This window comes from Ciona intestinalis, chromosome 6 (genome assembly GCF_000224145.3).
Source record: "Ciona intestinalis chromosome 6, KH, whole genome shotgun sequence".
Lineage (NCBI taxonomy): Eukaryota > Metazoa > Chordata > Ascidiacea > Phlebobranchia > Cionidae > Ciona > Ciona intestinalis.
The window spans coordinates 541,918-558,063 of record NC_020171.2 but is presented as its reverse complement, the minus strand read 5'-3'; the positions used below and the strand labels follow the sequence as shown (position 1 = coordinate 558,063).

Sequence of the window (16,146 nt, the reverse complement as noted above, 5' to 3'; positions counted from 1 at the left end):
GTATTGAGTATATAAACATGTATGAATAAAAGATAATTTGCATTACCTCTAAACTACCGCGGATTCGAACCCGCAATACTGCGGTCGTTACAGTGGCATTGTTGTGTTTTAACATATATAAATATACGGTGAAATATAAGGATACTTATTTGGGTTAACTTCTCATGTTTCCTAATCGTGTTCTTAACAACAAACAACGCTCTTTTAAAGTCGCAGGGCTACGGTGACATAATTTTGTAAATATTCTTTCTTTGCTACCAAATAGGACAAGAAATAGAGTAAAAAATATGTCCTATACCTCATGCTACTAAACATCATTCAAAAAAGGGTATACAATATGTTAAAATGCCACCGTTGAGACTTTGTTCGACGTGCTATCACCATCCAGCGGAAGTTCATTTTCGTGAATATACTTGTTAGGTATCACTTCGTCTTCAGTGACGTGAAACTCACCGTCCACGCCGTCTTCTGTTGGCTTGGCAGACGTATTACTGTCGTTTTTCTTAGGTTTTGCTGCAAATCAAAAATTGGTTTAAAAAATGTCAAAAAATAGTCAAAAAAAGGTTAAAAGATAAAAATGTCGTGTATAGGTATAGGATTTGTAAACAATAAAACAACTGTGATATTTGTATATGGGTATGTATGGGAATCGTGTAAGTAAATGTAGGATTGAATTAACTAGAATTAAACTTAAGTAATTACTTAACTTCTCAACCCAGCGGTCACAATTTGGTAAAATTTGGTAACGCGGGCACGAGTATGTGAAAATGAAAACTCATATTTTAACGACTGTCGTTGCGCAGTCACGCAAGTATAAATAAGTCACATTCATTTAACTCACAGTCGATTGTAATTAATTATTTAAAGCAGACAACTATTTCGTTAAAGAAATAGTTTTTATAAAGACACTGTTCGTACAAAGTGACTAAAATGGTTTCAATTAAACGATTATGAAATCGCATTTTTGGGAGAGTTTTAATTAAAAAAAAATCAAATTTCTAATATTTCTGATTTACCTTTCAATTTCCCACTCATATTTTTAATTTGGACCCAATTTATAGGCACTGACGAATGCCTGTATAGCTACCAATATACCATCCTGTTGTTGGGAAACGTTTAATGAAAGCTACTTGTAATGCCGTTATTAATGTGCAATTAAAATGACGTTTGCAGACCCATTGAAAAGTAATAAAACTACTGTCACCAGTGGTTTAGTTTTGTTTTGTTTCCATAAACTACCCCCTGCTGCGATTTACTTTGTGGGTGATTATTTTGCTGGAGAGGATTATTCACTTTTTTATGTGTGGCTGGTAATTTAGACAATCCACTGATTACCACTGGGTTAGAGAAATTGCAGTTCAGTGTTTTGCCCCATGACACATACGCCCACAATGGTAGCAACGAAGAGCATTGAACCCGCTACCTTTGATTATAGGCAGGCGCGCTAACCAACTTTCTACGTGGGTGAGGTCTTACAGTGTGTCACGCTATGAGGCTTAAGATTTAGGCCAAAGTTAGACTATTATGCAGACACCTAGGGTGCTACAACCCAATAGTGACCACTGGGTTGGAATAATGACTCCCAAACTTAGTGGTTGCTTATGGGGTGTCTCTATTGCCAGGCACACATTAAAAACTTCAAAAAATAATTACCCACAAAGTGACATATACGTGGTAACTCGTAAGCTGCCACGGGGTTTATGAAACAGAACACCCGTTTTATAACGAATATCTTATCTGCCCCGTCACGCGAGAACAAAACAAGTAGGCTAACATCCATCCATTTAAAAAATGACTTTTAAAACTGCCTTTATATTAGTACAGGCGTGGTAGAATTGTTATTATTGCCATACGGGGCTGCGGTTTCCGCTAGCAAACGCCAAGCCTCGCTTTAATTAAGTTCAAACATAACTTGCATACCAGAACAAAAAAACACGAGTCATTCTAACAAACATGTTGGTTTAAAAACTTTCGCCGTTGCGTAATAGCCAAACACATCCTTTGTCAATTTTGGGTTTTATTTTAAAATTAGGTTAAAAAGAAACTGTAGGTTTGGGTTTATTTAATTAACTATTATGTGATATTTATTATAAGCTTTTTTAAAAACTGATTTATTTGTAATATGTATAATTCGTTGGTGTTCTTTCGGTTTGAAATTCCTAAAATGATCAAAAAATTTTGGAATTGCTTTCGATTTTACCATATATAGGTTACGGTAGAAAGATTGTTTGTACTCTTTTATTGACCTATTTAGTAGTAAACAAAGAATATTTACATAATTTTCACCCACAAAGTAACATACACGGTAACTTGTAAGCTGGCACGAGGTGTATGAACACCCGTGTTATAACGACTGTCGTTTTCCACCATGCGACGATAAAGTGAGTTACATTCATTCATTTATTCATTCATTCATTCATTCATTCATTCATTCAATTATAAAACCGTAAAACATGGTTCAAATTTTAGGTAACTATATACTTAGAGTATCCATCTTACCCTACACTATACTATATATAAAATTTTCTATATAAACATTTCATTATACTCGGTCCTTTGAGCACACCATATGCCAATAACATTTTGTTAAATTAAGCGGGATATGATATCTATGCGTATGACGTTATAACGCCAACAGTCGTTTAGATTAAACAAATCTTGTGTCGTTTTATTGACCACTGTATGGACAAGCATAACAGAACCAGATTATTGGCAAACCGTTCCGCACTGCTGTATTTAGCCATAGTAAACATAAAATTCAAATTTCCGCACAAAAATACTGTTGTGGGTATTTTTCTATGTACTATCTTTATTGTGGGTATAATTACATCATATATTTTTAGTATTGTGGGTAAGAGGTGACACATTTAGCACGTAATATTCAAATATCCTGATCGTGTTTTAAACAATTAATAAAGGTCTATAAGAGTTGTGTAGGTACGGTTATATAATTCTTTAAATTTTCTTTATTACTAGGCTACCAAATGTGACGAAAAAAAAGAATGAAAAACTGTCCTATTTTCCCCCACACTAGTATATTACATATATAGGCTATGATGTTTTTATTGAAACTAAAGAAAACGAGTTTATTTCACCTGTATCGTGCATATATCCACTAACAATGCTGATTACTGTTGCCATATAAGCTAAGCCGAATAAAATCCATAAGTAAACTGCGACCTTATATATAGTTGCATAGCTCAAGTCCGCATCGGTACCTTTGAAAAAACATTAATTTATTTCTTGATTCAGTAAAGGTTAGATTAGGAAATATATTGCAGTTAAAACACGGTTTAAAATTGCTACATAACTTGTATATAGTAGGGTGGGGAAAGATGGGACACCTTTAGCACATAACATCCAAATATCCTGATCGTGTTTTAAACAATTATCAACGGTCTGTGGAAGTCGTGAGGATACAGTTTTATAATTCTTTGAATGTTCTTTGTTTACTACAAATAGCGACCAGAAATATAATGAAAGGGTGTCCCATCTCCCCCACCCTCTATATATGGTAAGTCACGGTATCTTCTTAAATTGGCCGGTTTAAAAACAATTACCTAAATAAAACTTACCTTTTCCGTATTCTCCAAATGCAAGTGCATTAAAAGTTAAAATGAAAAAAACGCTTAATATTAGTGGATAGAATAAAAACACGCTGTCCGTAAAATTAACAAAGAACTTATATACATTATACTGTGGGGTAAGATGGGTATGATAGCACATAATATCCCATATTTCCTAATGTTTTTTTTATCAATTAACAACTAATAACGCTCTTTTAGAGTATATACGTTTTTAGTGTGGATACGGTTATATAATTCATTGAACATTCTTTGTTTACAACCAAATGGGACGATAAAAGAGAATGGATATAGGGACCATCTTACCCCAACCTACTATACGTTATATCCCCGCTATACTTCATTAAAATGTGGACCATCTTGCCCCAACAACATATACAATACTAAAACAGCGTTCTTTGTCTATTTTTTTTGAAAAAAAATTAAACGTTTATTTTTTATTTTGTTTAGGTCGTAACTGTAACTTACCGACTACAAAGTCCCCAAAGCCAATGGTAGTTAGGGTTATGAACGAGTAATAGAACGCTTCGTTGTAGTCCCACTTCTCTACAGCTACGAATACAAACGCTGGTATGACGCAACAGAACAGCAGCAACGTCCCAGCAGTGACTACGAACACGAATGCTTTGCGTAGAATCGAACTTCGAGTCTGTATAAATAAATAAGTGATTGAATGAATAAGTGAATAAATGAATGAATAAAAAGAGAATGAATGAATGAATAAATAAGTAAATAAATGAATGAGTGAATGAATGAATGAATGAATGAATGAATGAATGAATGAATGAATGAATGAATGAATGAATGAATGAATGAATGAATATGTAACTTATTTATCCTTTCATGGCAGGGCAACGACAGTCGTTATAACACGGGTGTTTTGTTTCATATACCTCGTATTAAAAAAGGGGCAGAGTCCAGCTTGGGGCAACGACAGTCGTTATTATAGTCGGGGGTGTTCTGTTCCACACACTTCGTCCTCGCTTACGAGTTACAATGATATTTTATCGCATTACCTTTTTTGTAAGTTTTGTGTCCAATCTTTTGAATAGTTTCGACAATTTTTCTCCGATAGCTGCAAACATTATTGCGAAAAGCGGGATTCCTATTGCCGCATAGAAGATACAGAACACTCGCCCGCCAAATGTCTGGGGACTGATATTTCCATAACCTACGAAAAATGATAATCTTTATATAACATTTAATTTTTTTTATACAGTAGGGTTCGGGAAGATGGGAGACCTTTTTGTTCTATTTTCTCGTCCCATTTGGAAGTAAATAAAGAACATTCAAAAAATTATAAAACCGTATCCTCACGACTCGCATAGACCGTTGTTAACTGTTTAAAACACGATCAGGATATTTGGTTATTAAGTGCTAAAGGTGTCCCATTTTAAGATGTATTTTATGGCACCCAACAATACATTCAATTAAGTATGATAAGGTATTTGAATTTAAGAGTGAGCAAAACGTTTTATGTTCATAATTTGTATACCAAAAGCAGCAATTGTAGTTAAATTACATGGTAGTTACAATAAGACTTATGCCAATTAAATTTATAACTGTATATTATTATCCTAATACACCAAAATAGAAATTTCGTTACTGAGTGTCAAGGGCGATTACTCTATTCAGTTTTATTGTCGAACATATGGTATTATTACTTTAACTAGCAGGTTCTTTATGCTAAAATGTCGATTATTTCAATACAATTGATTCTGCCTTCAATTAAAGCGCACAAAAGCTATATTTCTAGGGTCGTGTACTACTGTACCAATACCAGCATTGAATGAATGTAACTTGCTTGATCCTCGCGTGACCAGAAAACGACAAGTATTTAAAACACGAGTGTTCCGTTTTATACACGTCGTGCCCGCTTACGAGTTGCCACGTATATAACTTTGTGGGTGATTGTTTTCTGTATTTAGACCCAATTATGTATAGTAGGATTGGGGAAGATGGGACACCTTTGGCGCATAATATCCTGATCGTGTTTTAAACAGTTAATAACGGTCTATGGGAGTCTTGAGCATATAGTTTTATAATTCTTTGAAAGTTCCTTGTTTACTACCACATTGGACGAGAAAATAGAGTTAAAATGTGTCCCAACTTCCCCCACCCTACTATACTACAGTAAATAATTGTTAATTCGTATTTTACCTATAGTAGTAACAACTGTCCCAGCAAAGAAAAGTGCGTTATGAAAATCCCAGTTGTGTGCGCAGCTCGCAGTTTGATTTGAATCGAATTGAACTCCGTTTTGTGGGGCTTCACGAATTAACTGTAAAATAAGTTTAGTTTAATTTAAACATGTTTTTTATATATATTTTAATTAAATTGCTATATATATAGTAGGTTGGGGAAAGATGGGACTCGTTTTTATTATTCTGTTTTTCGTTCCGTTTGGTAGTAAACAAAGCACATTCATAGAATTCTATACCCGTATGCTTAAGACTTTAAAAAACGTTGTTAATTGTTAAAAATACAATCGAAAAATATGGGATAATATGTGCTAACAGTATCCATCTTACCCTACAGTACTATACATAAACAAACAGATAAAAAAGACTTTAAATCTGACGATTTTTACTATACACTACCATAATCCAATAAAAAGGGCGTACAATTTTACGACTGACTGCGTAACAAAAGCTATAATACCACCTACGCACTGTATACCATATATTTAAGACCCCCATTATAAAAGCTTCGGCGTTCCGTTTGTTGCTGTTGTTTCTGCTATAATAGAAGTTGTATATTGACTTCTGAAGGTGCGTAATCTTAGTTAGACTGAACGCCTATATAGGTCTTCGGACGGGTTCTGACTGCTTTATCAAATACCAGATGTTTGGTCTCTTCAACTTTTATTATCACCACTAACGGTTATAACTTGAACAGTTAAGTCGGTAGTAACTGTCATGTAGTATAGCGGGAAGACAAACTTTCAATATAGTTAGCACTGAAAAGTGCTTACCGTGATAGATATAGTACTGGGGGGAGATGGGACACCTTTAGCACATAATATCTAAATATCCTGATCGTGCTTTAATCAATTAACAACGGTCTATGGGAGTCGTAAGAATTGGTTTTATAATTCTTTGAATCTTTTTTGTGTACTATAAAATGGGACAAGAAAATAGAATAAAAAGGTGTTCCATCTGTTCCGTAATATAGGTTTCTTGGTAGCCGTTGTAGGCTATTTGGGGTGAGTATGACGTAGGCATTAGGGGGAAACTTTCCATACTCATTCTAGCGTAACGACCGATTCGGTTTTGATCAATAGAATCGCTTAACAAAAGGTAGGCTCTATAACTGTGTACGGGTTAATTTCTTTAGCGAGGGCTGGGGATTTGTTCCATTGTTTGCCTATTACACAGAAAATTACTACTTATCTATACGTATAGGCTTACGTATAGGCTTACGTATTGAGACTTGGATTTTGGAAACGGTTTGCATATTTCTCAGTACAGTACTGCCTATCTATACGTATTGTTTAAAACGTCATACCTATTCTCCAACCCAGTGGTCACTAAAGGATTTCCTAAACTGTCAGCCATGCAGTATATATATATACGTATATAAAAATACTCACAAAGTTACGCACGTGGTAACCCGTAAGCACGAGTTGTATGAAACAGCACACCCGTGTTATAAAGACTGTCGTTTTCCGGCCACGCGAGGATAAAGCAAGTTACATTAATTATATTTAATGACTTAGCCATTGCAATACACATTTATTACTAAAGGTATAATCACATTTTTACCTGTATAAGATTTCTAAAATCCTCGCCCGTTAAATTATCGTTGCTGCCATTAGCGTTTGAAAGATTTGAATTTACTTTTGCCGCAACTTCGCCGATTTCCGTAATGGTTCTTTGACATTCTAATTCTTCTCTTGAAAATTCAAGTGCCACAAAAACGCCCGCACCGACGAGTAAGTAAACGAAGTACAGGAAAATCAGTACTAATATATATAACCATTTCATTTCGGTGTTAAGTTTTGCGCAAATTTGCTATCAGTTCTTGATACCTGAAAAAGTATATATGTATATATATATAGTACTCTAGGGTAAGATGGGATACCGTTAGCACCTAAATCCCATATTTTCTAATCGTGTTTTATTTTACGACTACCAACGCTATTTCGGTCTACGGTTATACGGGTTTACTACAAAATGGGACGATAATAAAGATTGAAAACATGTCCCATTCTACCCCACCCTACTACAAGTTAAAATAAAGCGTAGCTCTGGTCTTAATTTAAGACTTGAGTATCATGTTACCTTACAAGAATACATTAAGCTCTCTGACTTTACCTATACAGCTACAGATCACATATACTCTTTAAGCTTTATACTGGTGTTTTAACGACTGTTGGTTTGCGGCTAAATTTCCTTCGTTTCGTTGCTGTAATTAATTTGATCTTTGCTGCTATATTCGAAGAGACAAATCCGAACAAATTTTACCTATACGAATATGCGTCTGAAATTCGCTGTGCGTTTCATGGCCCATTCTAGTCTGAACTGTTCGACAAAACGGCGACCTCTTTTCGTTTGAGTTACTGTGTTTGAGCACTGACCACTGTAGCGTAACATTCGCTATTATTAGCGCGTAGTAGACCACGTCTGTCGTTTCTGGGAACATAAACAGTCTATCACGGCTACAGTATACATACACAAACACAGAGGGTGGAATTTCACAAATGTAAGAAATGTACGTGGGTTTTTTCGCTGTTTTTACTCTCTTTAAATACGAACATGACTGCATATATAAAGGATTAAAAAACAGCGTGACTTCCAAATATAACATAACAGTTTGTTTAGCTCTTCGAATACAATATAACAAAGATTTGATTAGGTGTATAAAACGCGGATTTTGGTCAGTTTCAGTACAAAATTGATAGCCCATATGTATATACGATTTTGGATCCCAAACGTTTCGTATGAAAAGTGAGGCTATATAGCTAAAGGCGGTTCTAGTTTTTACCGAAACGTTTGAGATGAAAATCGTATCATACATATAAGCTGTCAGCATATTTGCATTGAGACTGATATAAAAATCAGCGTTTTATGCACCTAATCGGATCCTTGTTACTGTACTCGAAGAGATAAACAACTGTTATGTTATACTAGAGTGGGGGAAGATGGGACACCGTTTCATTTCATTTGGTAGTAAACAAAGAAAATTCAAAGAATGATAAAACCGTATCTTGAAGCCTCCCATAAAGCGTTGTTAATTGTTTAAAACACGATCAGGATATTTAGATATTATGTGCTAAAAGTGTCTCATCTTTCGTTGTTTTAGCAGCCAGACTTTATTTAAAATGTTTTCTCAAATAGTTTTTACCCCCAGCGTGTTTTCAACAACTGTCGTAACATGTTCGCTGTTGTAAAACAAGATACCGAACACGAATTCCCCAAATTTTACCACGACGTAACTTCAATAAATAAATTATGAATGCTAGTTTTGTCCTGCGACTTTTTCAACATAAATGAATGTAACTTATTTATCCTCGCATGGTGGGGAAACGACAGTTGCTATACCACGAGTGTTCTGTGTCGTATACACCTCGTGCCAGCTTACGTGTTACCGCTTGTAAATTAACAACCTTCTTTTAGAGTCGTGAGGATGCTGCGGTTGAATAATTATGAAAAATATTTTGGAACGACAAAATATAGTCAACTGCTTGTGAATAGGCGATGTTTCATAGCGATTAATGCCAGTTTAAAAATACGTTTAATCATCGCTCCGTTGCATTACCTATAAAAGGATTCAAATACATTACACCAATCTATTTTATAATTAGAAAGCCATGATTTTTTGCGATTAATGTCTCTTTAAGAAAGCATTGAATCTACTGTATTATCGTTTCTTTTGCCTAGTCATAGCCATTTACGCAGCATTATACGCAGCATCACCCACAAAGTAACATACATGGTAACTCGTAAGCTGGCGCGAGGTGCACACCCGTGTTATAACAAATGTACTTTTCGGGCCACGCGAGGATAAAGTAAGTTACATTCAAAAGTTCAGAAGTTCACTTTAATATATTTACTTTCTCCTGGACATACCAGTGGGCGTTATATAGTAATAAAATTTTTACGTCGTAATTGTTTGTCGTTTGATAAGAATTTTAAATTAGTAAGTTCGGCATGACAATGCATGTTTGCGGTTGAATACTTGACCCATTGTACACCCTGTTATAACTGATAACAAAATGCTTTCACAGATTAAACAAAATGGGTTAAACTTTATAAAGTGCAACACTACAGCAATATCACTGTGGGTAAGATGGATACTGTTAGCACATGTTATTTTATATTTTTTAATTTTGTTTTTAACAATTAAATCAGCTCTTTTAAAGCCGTAAGGATGCGGTTATAAATTTTGTAATTATTTTGTGTTTACTATCAAATAAAACGTAAAAAGAGCATGAAAACAAAATGGATAATCTTACCCTAACCTAATATAAATAAAGTAATGATTTTTTGAGATTATTATAAGATTAAAATCCGAATTTAATTGTTCTTCCACTTTTATAGATTTTAATATCGGCTCTGGCACGCCATCATGCGTTTTCAAATATTGAAATTGGAATGAACGATAATTGTAACTCGCCAGGGGGCACAAGGTGTATGCAATATGATACGATTGTTATAACAAATGTCAACGCTCCGGAACAGCAGAATAAATAAGTTTCGTTCATTTATCACTTCACCAATCATTCAATTATAAACTAAATAAATAAATACGATGCAACAATTTGGTTTTATTTATGAACCAAAACAGATAGGTAACACGAGATTATGTAAATGTTAGAATTTAAATCAATGCAAAAGTTGAAAACGCATGAAATCTTAAGAAAGTATAACACAATGCAACGACCTGGACTTAAATTGACCCAATGCTGTACAAATACCTTCAATTTCCAGACAGACGCTCATATGTTTGATTACGGTATGTGCCTGAAGGGCGTAGTAACTTTTGAATGGTCATTCACAAATCGATTTTTACAGTTTTTCATGTGCTATGTTTGTAAGGGTCCCGTGGTGTAACGGTTATCACTCTGGACTTTGAATCCAGCAATCCGAGTTCAAATCTCGGCGGGACCTTCCATTTTCGCAAGCTTTTATAAACAGTAATATTTACTATATATCTTTATTTTGTTGCCAAAAATATTTACTTCTAAATTTACCACTAAAAAAAACGTATTTACTATATTTTAATTACTTGTTTAAAGTGCAGGTTATAGTGATTTTTGCTTTTTTGTTAGAATTTAGAAAATATGTAATGACACCCCTACGATATTACCACTATAACATTTCTATTACTTCTTTTGGCGGGAATCCCAGCCAAGCGTGGTAATTTCCCGCCACATTATTTAGCATTGTTTTGTTTATGTGCAGATTCTGTTAAATTTTGTGAGAATTTTCTTTTTTTTTCTTGAATAAATCAGCCAAAGAAGTCTACAAAAATGGATGTAAGTAACATATTTAGGTTTTCAATTATGTACGTTTATATATTATCACATTACTACTATTTACAAATATAAATAGCGTGTGCATTTTTAGTCTGCAGAATATAGGGCATTTCCTGGCGAGATCTGGACAGTGCATACGGTTAATTTTTACATGGGCACATATACTCGGTAAATTTTGTAATGTGAAATGCTTAAATGGCTAAGCCACATTAAGACATTATGTTTATTTTCAAACAGATTTGGTTCATAGTTTAATTTTAAGGTCCGACAAATTACAGCTACAGAAAATTGCAAAAATATTTGTAACAAAATATCTAAGGAACAAATAAAACCAACATTGTCTATTCATATTAAAAATATTGAAAGTGTTTTTATTCTTTTTTTACACTTTCCGATTTGGAAAATATTTAAAATAATTTCCATCATTAGGATCGCTCTGAGAACGACATGGACGACCAAACCAACCGAGCTCCGTTCGCATCAAGTCCCGCTCATGACGAGGATCTTCCTCCGTTCCAAGATGAAAGTGAAGCGGACGCGTTGCTAGGCAACATCGGAGAGGTGGAGGAGGGGGAGGGAGAGGAGTTGTTCGGAGACAGGATGGAGAGGTACGGAAGAGTATCGCTAGTTTTTTTACAATACTTTTCAAGAACTTATAATAAACAAAACACCTAAAAAACAACCACTTTAAAAACAGGGTACTTTCTATTAATGAATTTCTATATCAACAGTTGTTTTGACACAGATGTTCTGTTTTATACACCTCCTTCCAGCTTATGAGTTACCTAGTATGTTACTTTGTAGGTGATTTTTTTTTTTTTTTCTATCACTTACATTTTAGACAACCCATTAGTGACCACTGGGTTGGAGCAATTGTTTTTAAGTGTTTTGCTCCAGGACACATGCGCCCACACTGGTAGCGCTGACGAGTCTTGAACTTGTAACCTCTTTTATCTTCCAGAGATTACCGTGCGATTCCAGAGCTTGACGTTTACGATGCGAATGTAATGGACGATGACGAATATGATGCGTTGTCTCCATCAGCGAGAGCGGAGGTCGACCGTTTATTGAAGAAGAGGGATCGGGAAGAAGCTTTAGGAAAGGGAAGGATAAGACCAGGATTGCTTTATGGTAAAAATACTGTCACAATTTTTTTATATACCATATTTTTTTAAATAAAATTAAGTTTTTAGGTAAGATTTTTAGGTTAAAGGGTGAAGCATTAGGTTTTAAACGTTTTTGAGTGCCCCAACCACCGCCATGCCGCAACTTGCATTAGTTGTCATATATATATATTTACATTCTAAGGTATTTCAAAAATACTTATAGATATAGTAGGGTGGGGGAAGACGGGACACCTTTAGCACATAATATCTAAATATCCGGATCGTGTTTTAAACAACTAACAACGGTCTATGGAAGTCATGAGGATACGGTTTTGTAATTCTTTGAATGTTTCGTGTTTACTACCAAATGGGACGAGAAAATAGAACGAATAGGTGTCCCATCTTCCCCCACCCTACTATATACTATTGAGTATTACATCCACAAAATCGCATACACAGTTCCTGCCGAAAGTTCAGAGCATTTATTTTTTTAATGATTTGTTGTAACGTATCATTTCTATGACAGAGAGCGACGAGGAAGATGGGGAGCGACCGAGTAGAAGACGAAGAATGGCTGAAAGAGCTGCTGAGGGCGGGGAAGAAGATGAGGTGAAATCCTAGACTTTTTTATTTTTGGTTTTAAAACAGTTAATTTTTCAAAAAGTGTGTTTTGTATAAATACACCAAAGTCACCAAATAGAATCACCCACAGCTTGAAACTACTCTTTTAACATATGCCTTTATAACAGTTGTAGATGTTCATGTTATGCTCTCTTCTAGTTTTAGATACATAAATACCAAACCTGGGGTGGCAGGGTAGGCAGAGTTTTCTGCACTGCATTAATCAGTAAACATTAAATCCAAAAAGTTAGATTTGTTGCATAAGAACACCCAAACACAATACCAAGTTAGTTTTTCAATTTCATTTTAATCTTTAGATGATAGATAGTAATAAACACCTTGAATTACATGGGTTAAAAGTGTAAAATAGAATCAAAACAATGTAAAAAATGTAAAATGGAAACAAAGTTGGAATATTTTTTAATTTATTTTCAATCTTTATTTTGTCTTTAGATGATTGAGAGTATTGAAAACCTTGAAGATACAAAAGGACATTCGGTAGATGAGTGGGTGGTAATGCAAGCACCAAGGCTGGAGATTTATAACAGGTTTAAAAACTTCTTACGGACAACTGTCAACTCTAAAGGGAACAATATTTTCAAAGAGAAAATTCAGCAGATGGTAGAAGGTAAGTGGAAAAATAAGTGTTTAGTGCTGTAGCTCAGTGGTTAGCGCGTTTGCATTTAAACACAGAGATACTGAGTTCAAGGCTTGATGCTGCTACCACTGGGGCTGCAAAGTAGTCACCCACAAAGTTAACTTTCAAGGGGATATGAGGTGTATGAAACAGAACATAAGTTATGGGGACTATTCTGTCTTTATGGCAGAGATACTGGGTTCAAGGCTCGATGCTGCTACCCTTGTGGGCGTATGTGTTTTTGTCAAGACACTAAGCAGCAATTGCTCTAACCCAATGCTTGGATACCTATGTGGTAACTTATAAGGGGTGACACCAGTGTTATGACTACTATCATTGCCCTGTCAAGGATAAAAAATTCCCTCAATTATATATATATATAAATTGCATTACAATAGGGCCTTGGCCTTTATAAAATACCTTCCATACTTCGAAGTTTCAGTTTTATTAAAACATTCAAATTACAGAAAACAAAGAAAGCCTCATTGTCGATTATAACCTGCTCGCCAGTTCGCATGAGGTACTCGCTTTTTTCCTACCTGAAGCTCCAACTGAGATGTTACAGATTTTCGACGAAGCTGCAAAAAATGTTGTTTTGTCTATGTTTCCTAAGTACGAAAATATTGCAAAGGAAATTCACGTCAGGATTTCCGAACTTCCCCTTATTGAGGATATTCGCTCACTCAGGTAATGTTTTATTACTGTGTAATGTGTGCATAGGCGCCAAACCTGGGGTGGCAGGGTAGGCAGGCTCACTCTGATATTTTTGCACTACATTAATCAGTAAGGATTAGGACTGGGCTTTTAACAAGTTCGGCGGTTTTGATTAAGTGGTAATGAAAGGAATTTATGTCGGCATCTAACTTGACATAAAAAGATATTCATGTTATAACTCAACAGTGAGCATGTGGTGTATGAATATACCATGTGTGTCTGGTGTATAAGAAGACACCAATATTATAACTTGACAGCGAGCATGAGGTGTATGAATATACCATGTGTGTCTGGTGTATAAGAAGACATTCATGTTATAACTTTACAGTGAGTATGAGGTGTATGAATATACCATGTGTATCTGGTTTATAAGAAGACACCCATGTTATAACTCAAATATAACTCAAAAAAAATGTCTTCATTTCTCTTACATAGGCAACTCCATTTAAACCAACTGATTCGAACAAGCGGTGTAGTGAACAGTTGTACAACCATCTTACCCCAACTGCGTCTCGTAAAATACGATTGTCCGAAATGCAACTACATTCTTGGACCTTATTTTCAAAATCAAAACCAAGAAGTTAAGCCCGGAGCTTGCCCTGGTATGTTTTATATAATAAACTAAAATTAAAAAATAGATAAATTGAATCAAGTTTAGAAAGATACATATAGTAGGGTGGGGGAAGATGGGACACCTTCTTTCTATTTTCTCGTCCCATTTGGTATTAAACAAATAACAGTCAAAGTATATAAAACTGTAAAAAAATAGATTTTTACTCCTATGCTCATTGTCAAAATACTCCAGCCTATAAATTTTGTTTATACCATAAATCTACACCACTTTTTCTGTATACATTTTAATATGACACTGTTTGATTTTTATCCCAGAGTGCCAAAGCTACGGCCCTTTTGAGATAAATATGGAGCATACAGTGTACCAGAACTACCAGCGTATTTCCATACAAGAAAGTCCGGGAAAAATAGCAGCAGGCAGATTACCGCGTTCAAAAGATGCGATTTTACTCGCTGATTTGGTTGACACATGTCATCCTGGAGACGAAGTGGTAAGATGTCTATGTTTTGTATAAGATGTCTATGTTTTATATAAGATATTTATGTAAAGTGGGTTTTACGTAATATATCCATATTTTAGGTAAGATATTCATGTTTTCTTTATGATATCTATGTTTAATATAAGATCTGTTAATGATTGGTAAACAGTGGGAATTTTATTATATAACTATATCCTCATGGCTCTAAAACAGCGTTTTTAATTTTTCAAAACGCAATTGGGCAATATGGGATGTTATGTACTAACCATATCCATCTTACCCCAAAATACAACATAAAAAACCTGATTTTAAAATATGCCTTACAATATTCTAGAGGTATACATCTCAGGCCACAGTACTTTTTATATAAAGCGTAATACAGTATCCATCTTACCCGCTATATATTCCCAGGAAATCACTGGCATTTATACCAACAACTACAGTGGATCTTTAAACACAAAGAACGGGTTCCCCGTCTTTTCCACGGTTATCATGGCAAACTACGTTGAAAGAAATGATGATAAACTTGCCGCATCTGCGCTTACTGACGAAGATGTTAGAACAGTCGTTGCTTTATCAAAAGATGAACGTATCGGAGAAAGAGTAAGTTTTGTTTTTATTTATAATAGGGTAAGGAAGATGGGACACCTTTAGTACATATATTTTTAAATATCCTGAGCGTGTTTTGAACAATTGACAACAGTCTATGAGAGTCGTGAGGATATGGTTTTATAACTCTTTGAATGTTCTTTGTTTACTGGGAGATGGGACGAGAAATAGAATGAAAAGGTGTTCCATCTTCTCCCACCCTACTATATAACTTTTTAAATTTAGGTTAAAGGGTTAATTTCTCGCTTAGTGGTTAGGTGAATAGGCACCAAACTTTATAAAATGCAGGAAAGCCAGGCATAGTTAAACACAAATTTCAATGAAACCAATGTGACTTTTATAT

At 34.9% G+C, this 16,146-nt stretch overlaps 2 protein-coding genes, 1 long non-coding RNA gene and 1 other non-coding gene across 6 annotated transcripts in view; 3 read left to right on the top strand and 1 right to left on the bottom strand.

Moving 5' to 3' along the window:
* Positions 1-7,630, bottom strand: LOC100183963 (potassium channel subfamily K member 10). Of its 2 annotated transcripts, none has more exons than XM_004226093.2 (6): positions 7,349-7,630; positions 5,745-5,865; positions 4,601-4,755; positions 4,053-4,233; positions 3,096-3,218; positions 1-513 (listed from the first exon to the last, which is right to left on the bottom strand). In XM_004226093.2, the coding sequence occupies exons 1-6, from the start codon at positions 7,568-7,570 to the stop codon at positions 341-343; spliced, it is 975 nt and encodes a 324-aa protein (XP_004226141.1). In that variant the 5' UTR covers positions 7,571-7,630; the 3' UTR covers positions 1-340. The 2 variants fall into 2 exon arrangements, with proteins under 2 accessions (XP_004226141.1, XP_026690674.1); XM_026834873.1 differs by lacking the exon at positions 7,349-7,630 and adding an exon at positions 6,264-6,351.
* The window catches only part of LOC108949563, a 17,972-nt gene extending 7,738 nt beyond the window's left edge, over positions 1-10,234 (top strand). For both annotated transcript variants that reach the window (XR_003395984.1, XR_001974780.2), the window contains 2 exons: positions 9,814-9,870; positions 10,127-10,234. This is a non-coding gene — a long non-coding RNA (uncharacterized LOC108949563). The remainder of the gene's footprint in view (positions 1-9,813; positions 9,871-10,126) is intronic.
* A 390-nt stretch (positions 10,235-10,624) lies between these two features.
* On the top strand, positions 10,625-10,696 carry trnaq-uug. The gene has a single exon. It is a non-coding gene; the product is annotated as a tRNA-Gln (tRNA).
* A 273-nt stretch (positions 10,697-10,969) lies between these two features.
* Positions 10,970-16,146, top strand: part of LOC100186333 (DNA replication licensing factor mcm2) — a 12,242-nt gene continuing 7,065 nt past the window's right edge. Inside the window, exons 1-9 of the mRNA XM_009860518.2 lie at positions 10,970-11,064; positions 11,494-11,672; positions 12,026-12,195; positions 12,697-12,779; positions 13,245-13,419; positions 13,896-14,115; positions 14,578-14,744; positions 15,031-15,206; positions 15,606-15,797. Coding sequence (XP_009858820.1) covers positions 11,059-11,064; positions 11,494-11,672; positions 12,026-12,195; positions 12,697-12,779; positions 13,245-13,419; positions 13,896-14,115; positions 14,578-14,744; positions 15,031-15,206; positions 15,606-15,797 — 1,368 coding nt within the window. The 5' untranslated portion in view covers positions 10,970-11,058. The remainder of the gene's footprint in view (positions 11,065-11,493; positions 11,673-12,025; positions 12,196-12,696; positions 12,780-13,244; positions 13,420-13,895; positions 14,116-14,577; positions 14,745-15,030; positions 15,207-15,605; positions 15,798-16,146) is intronic.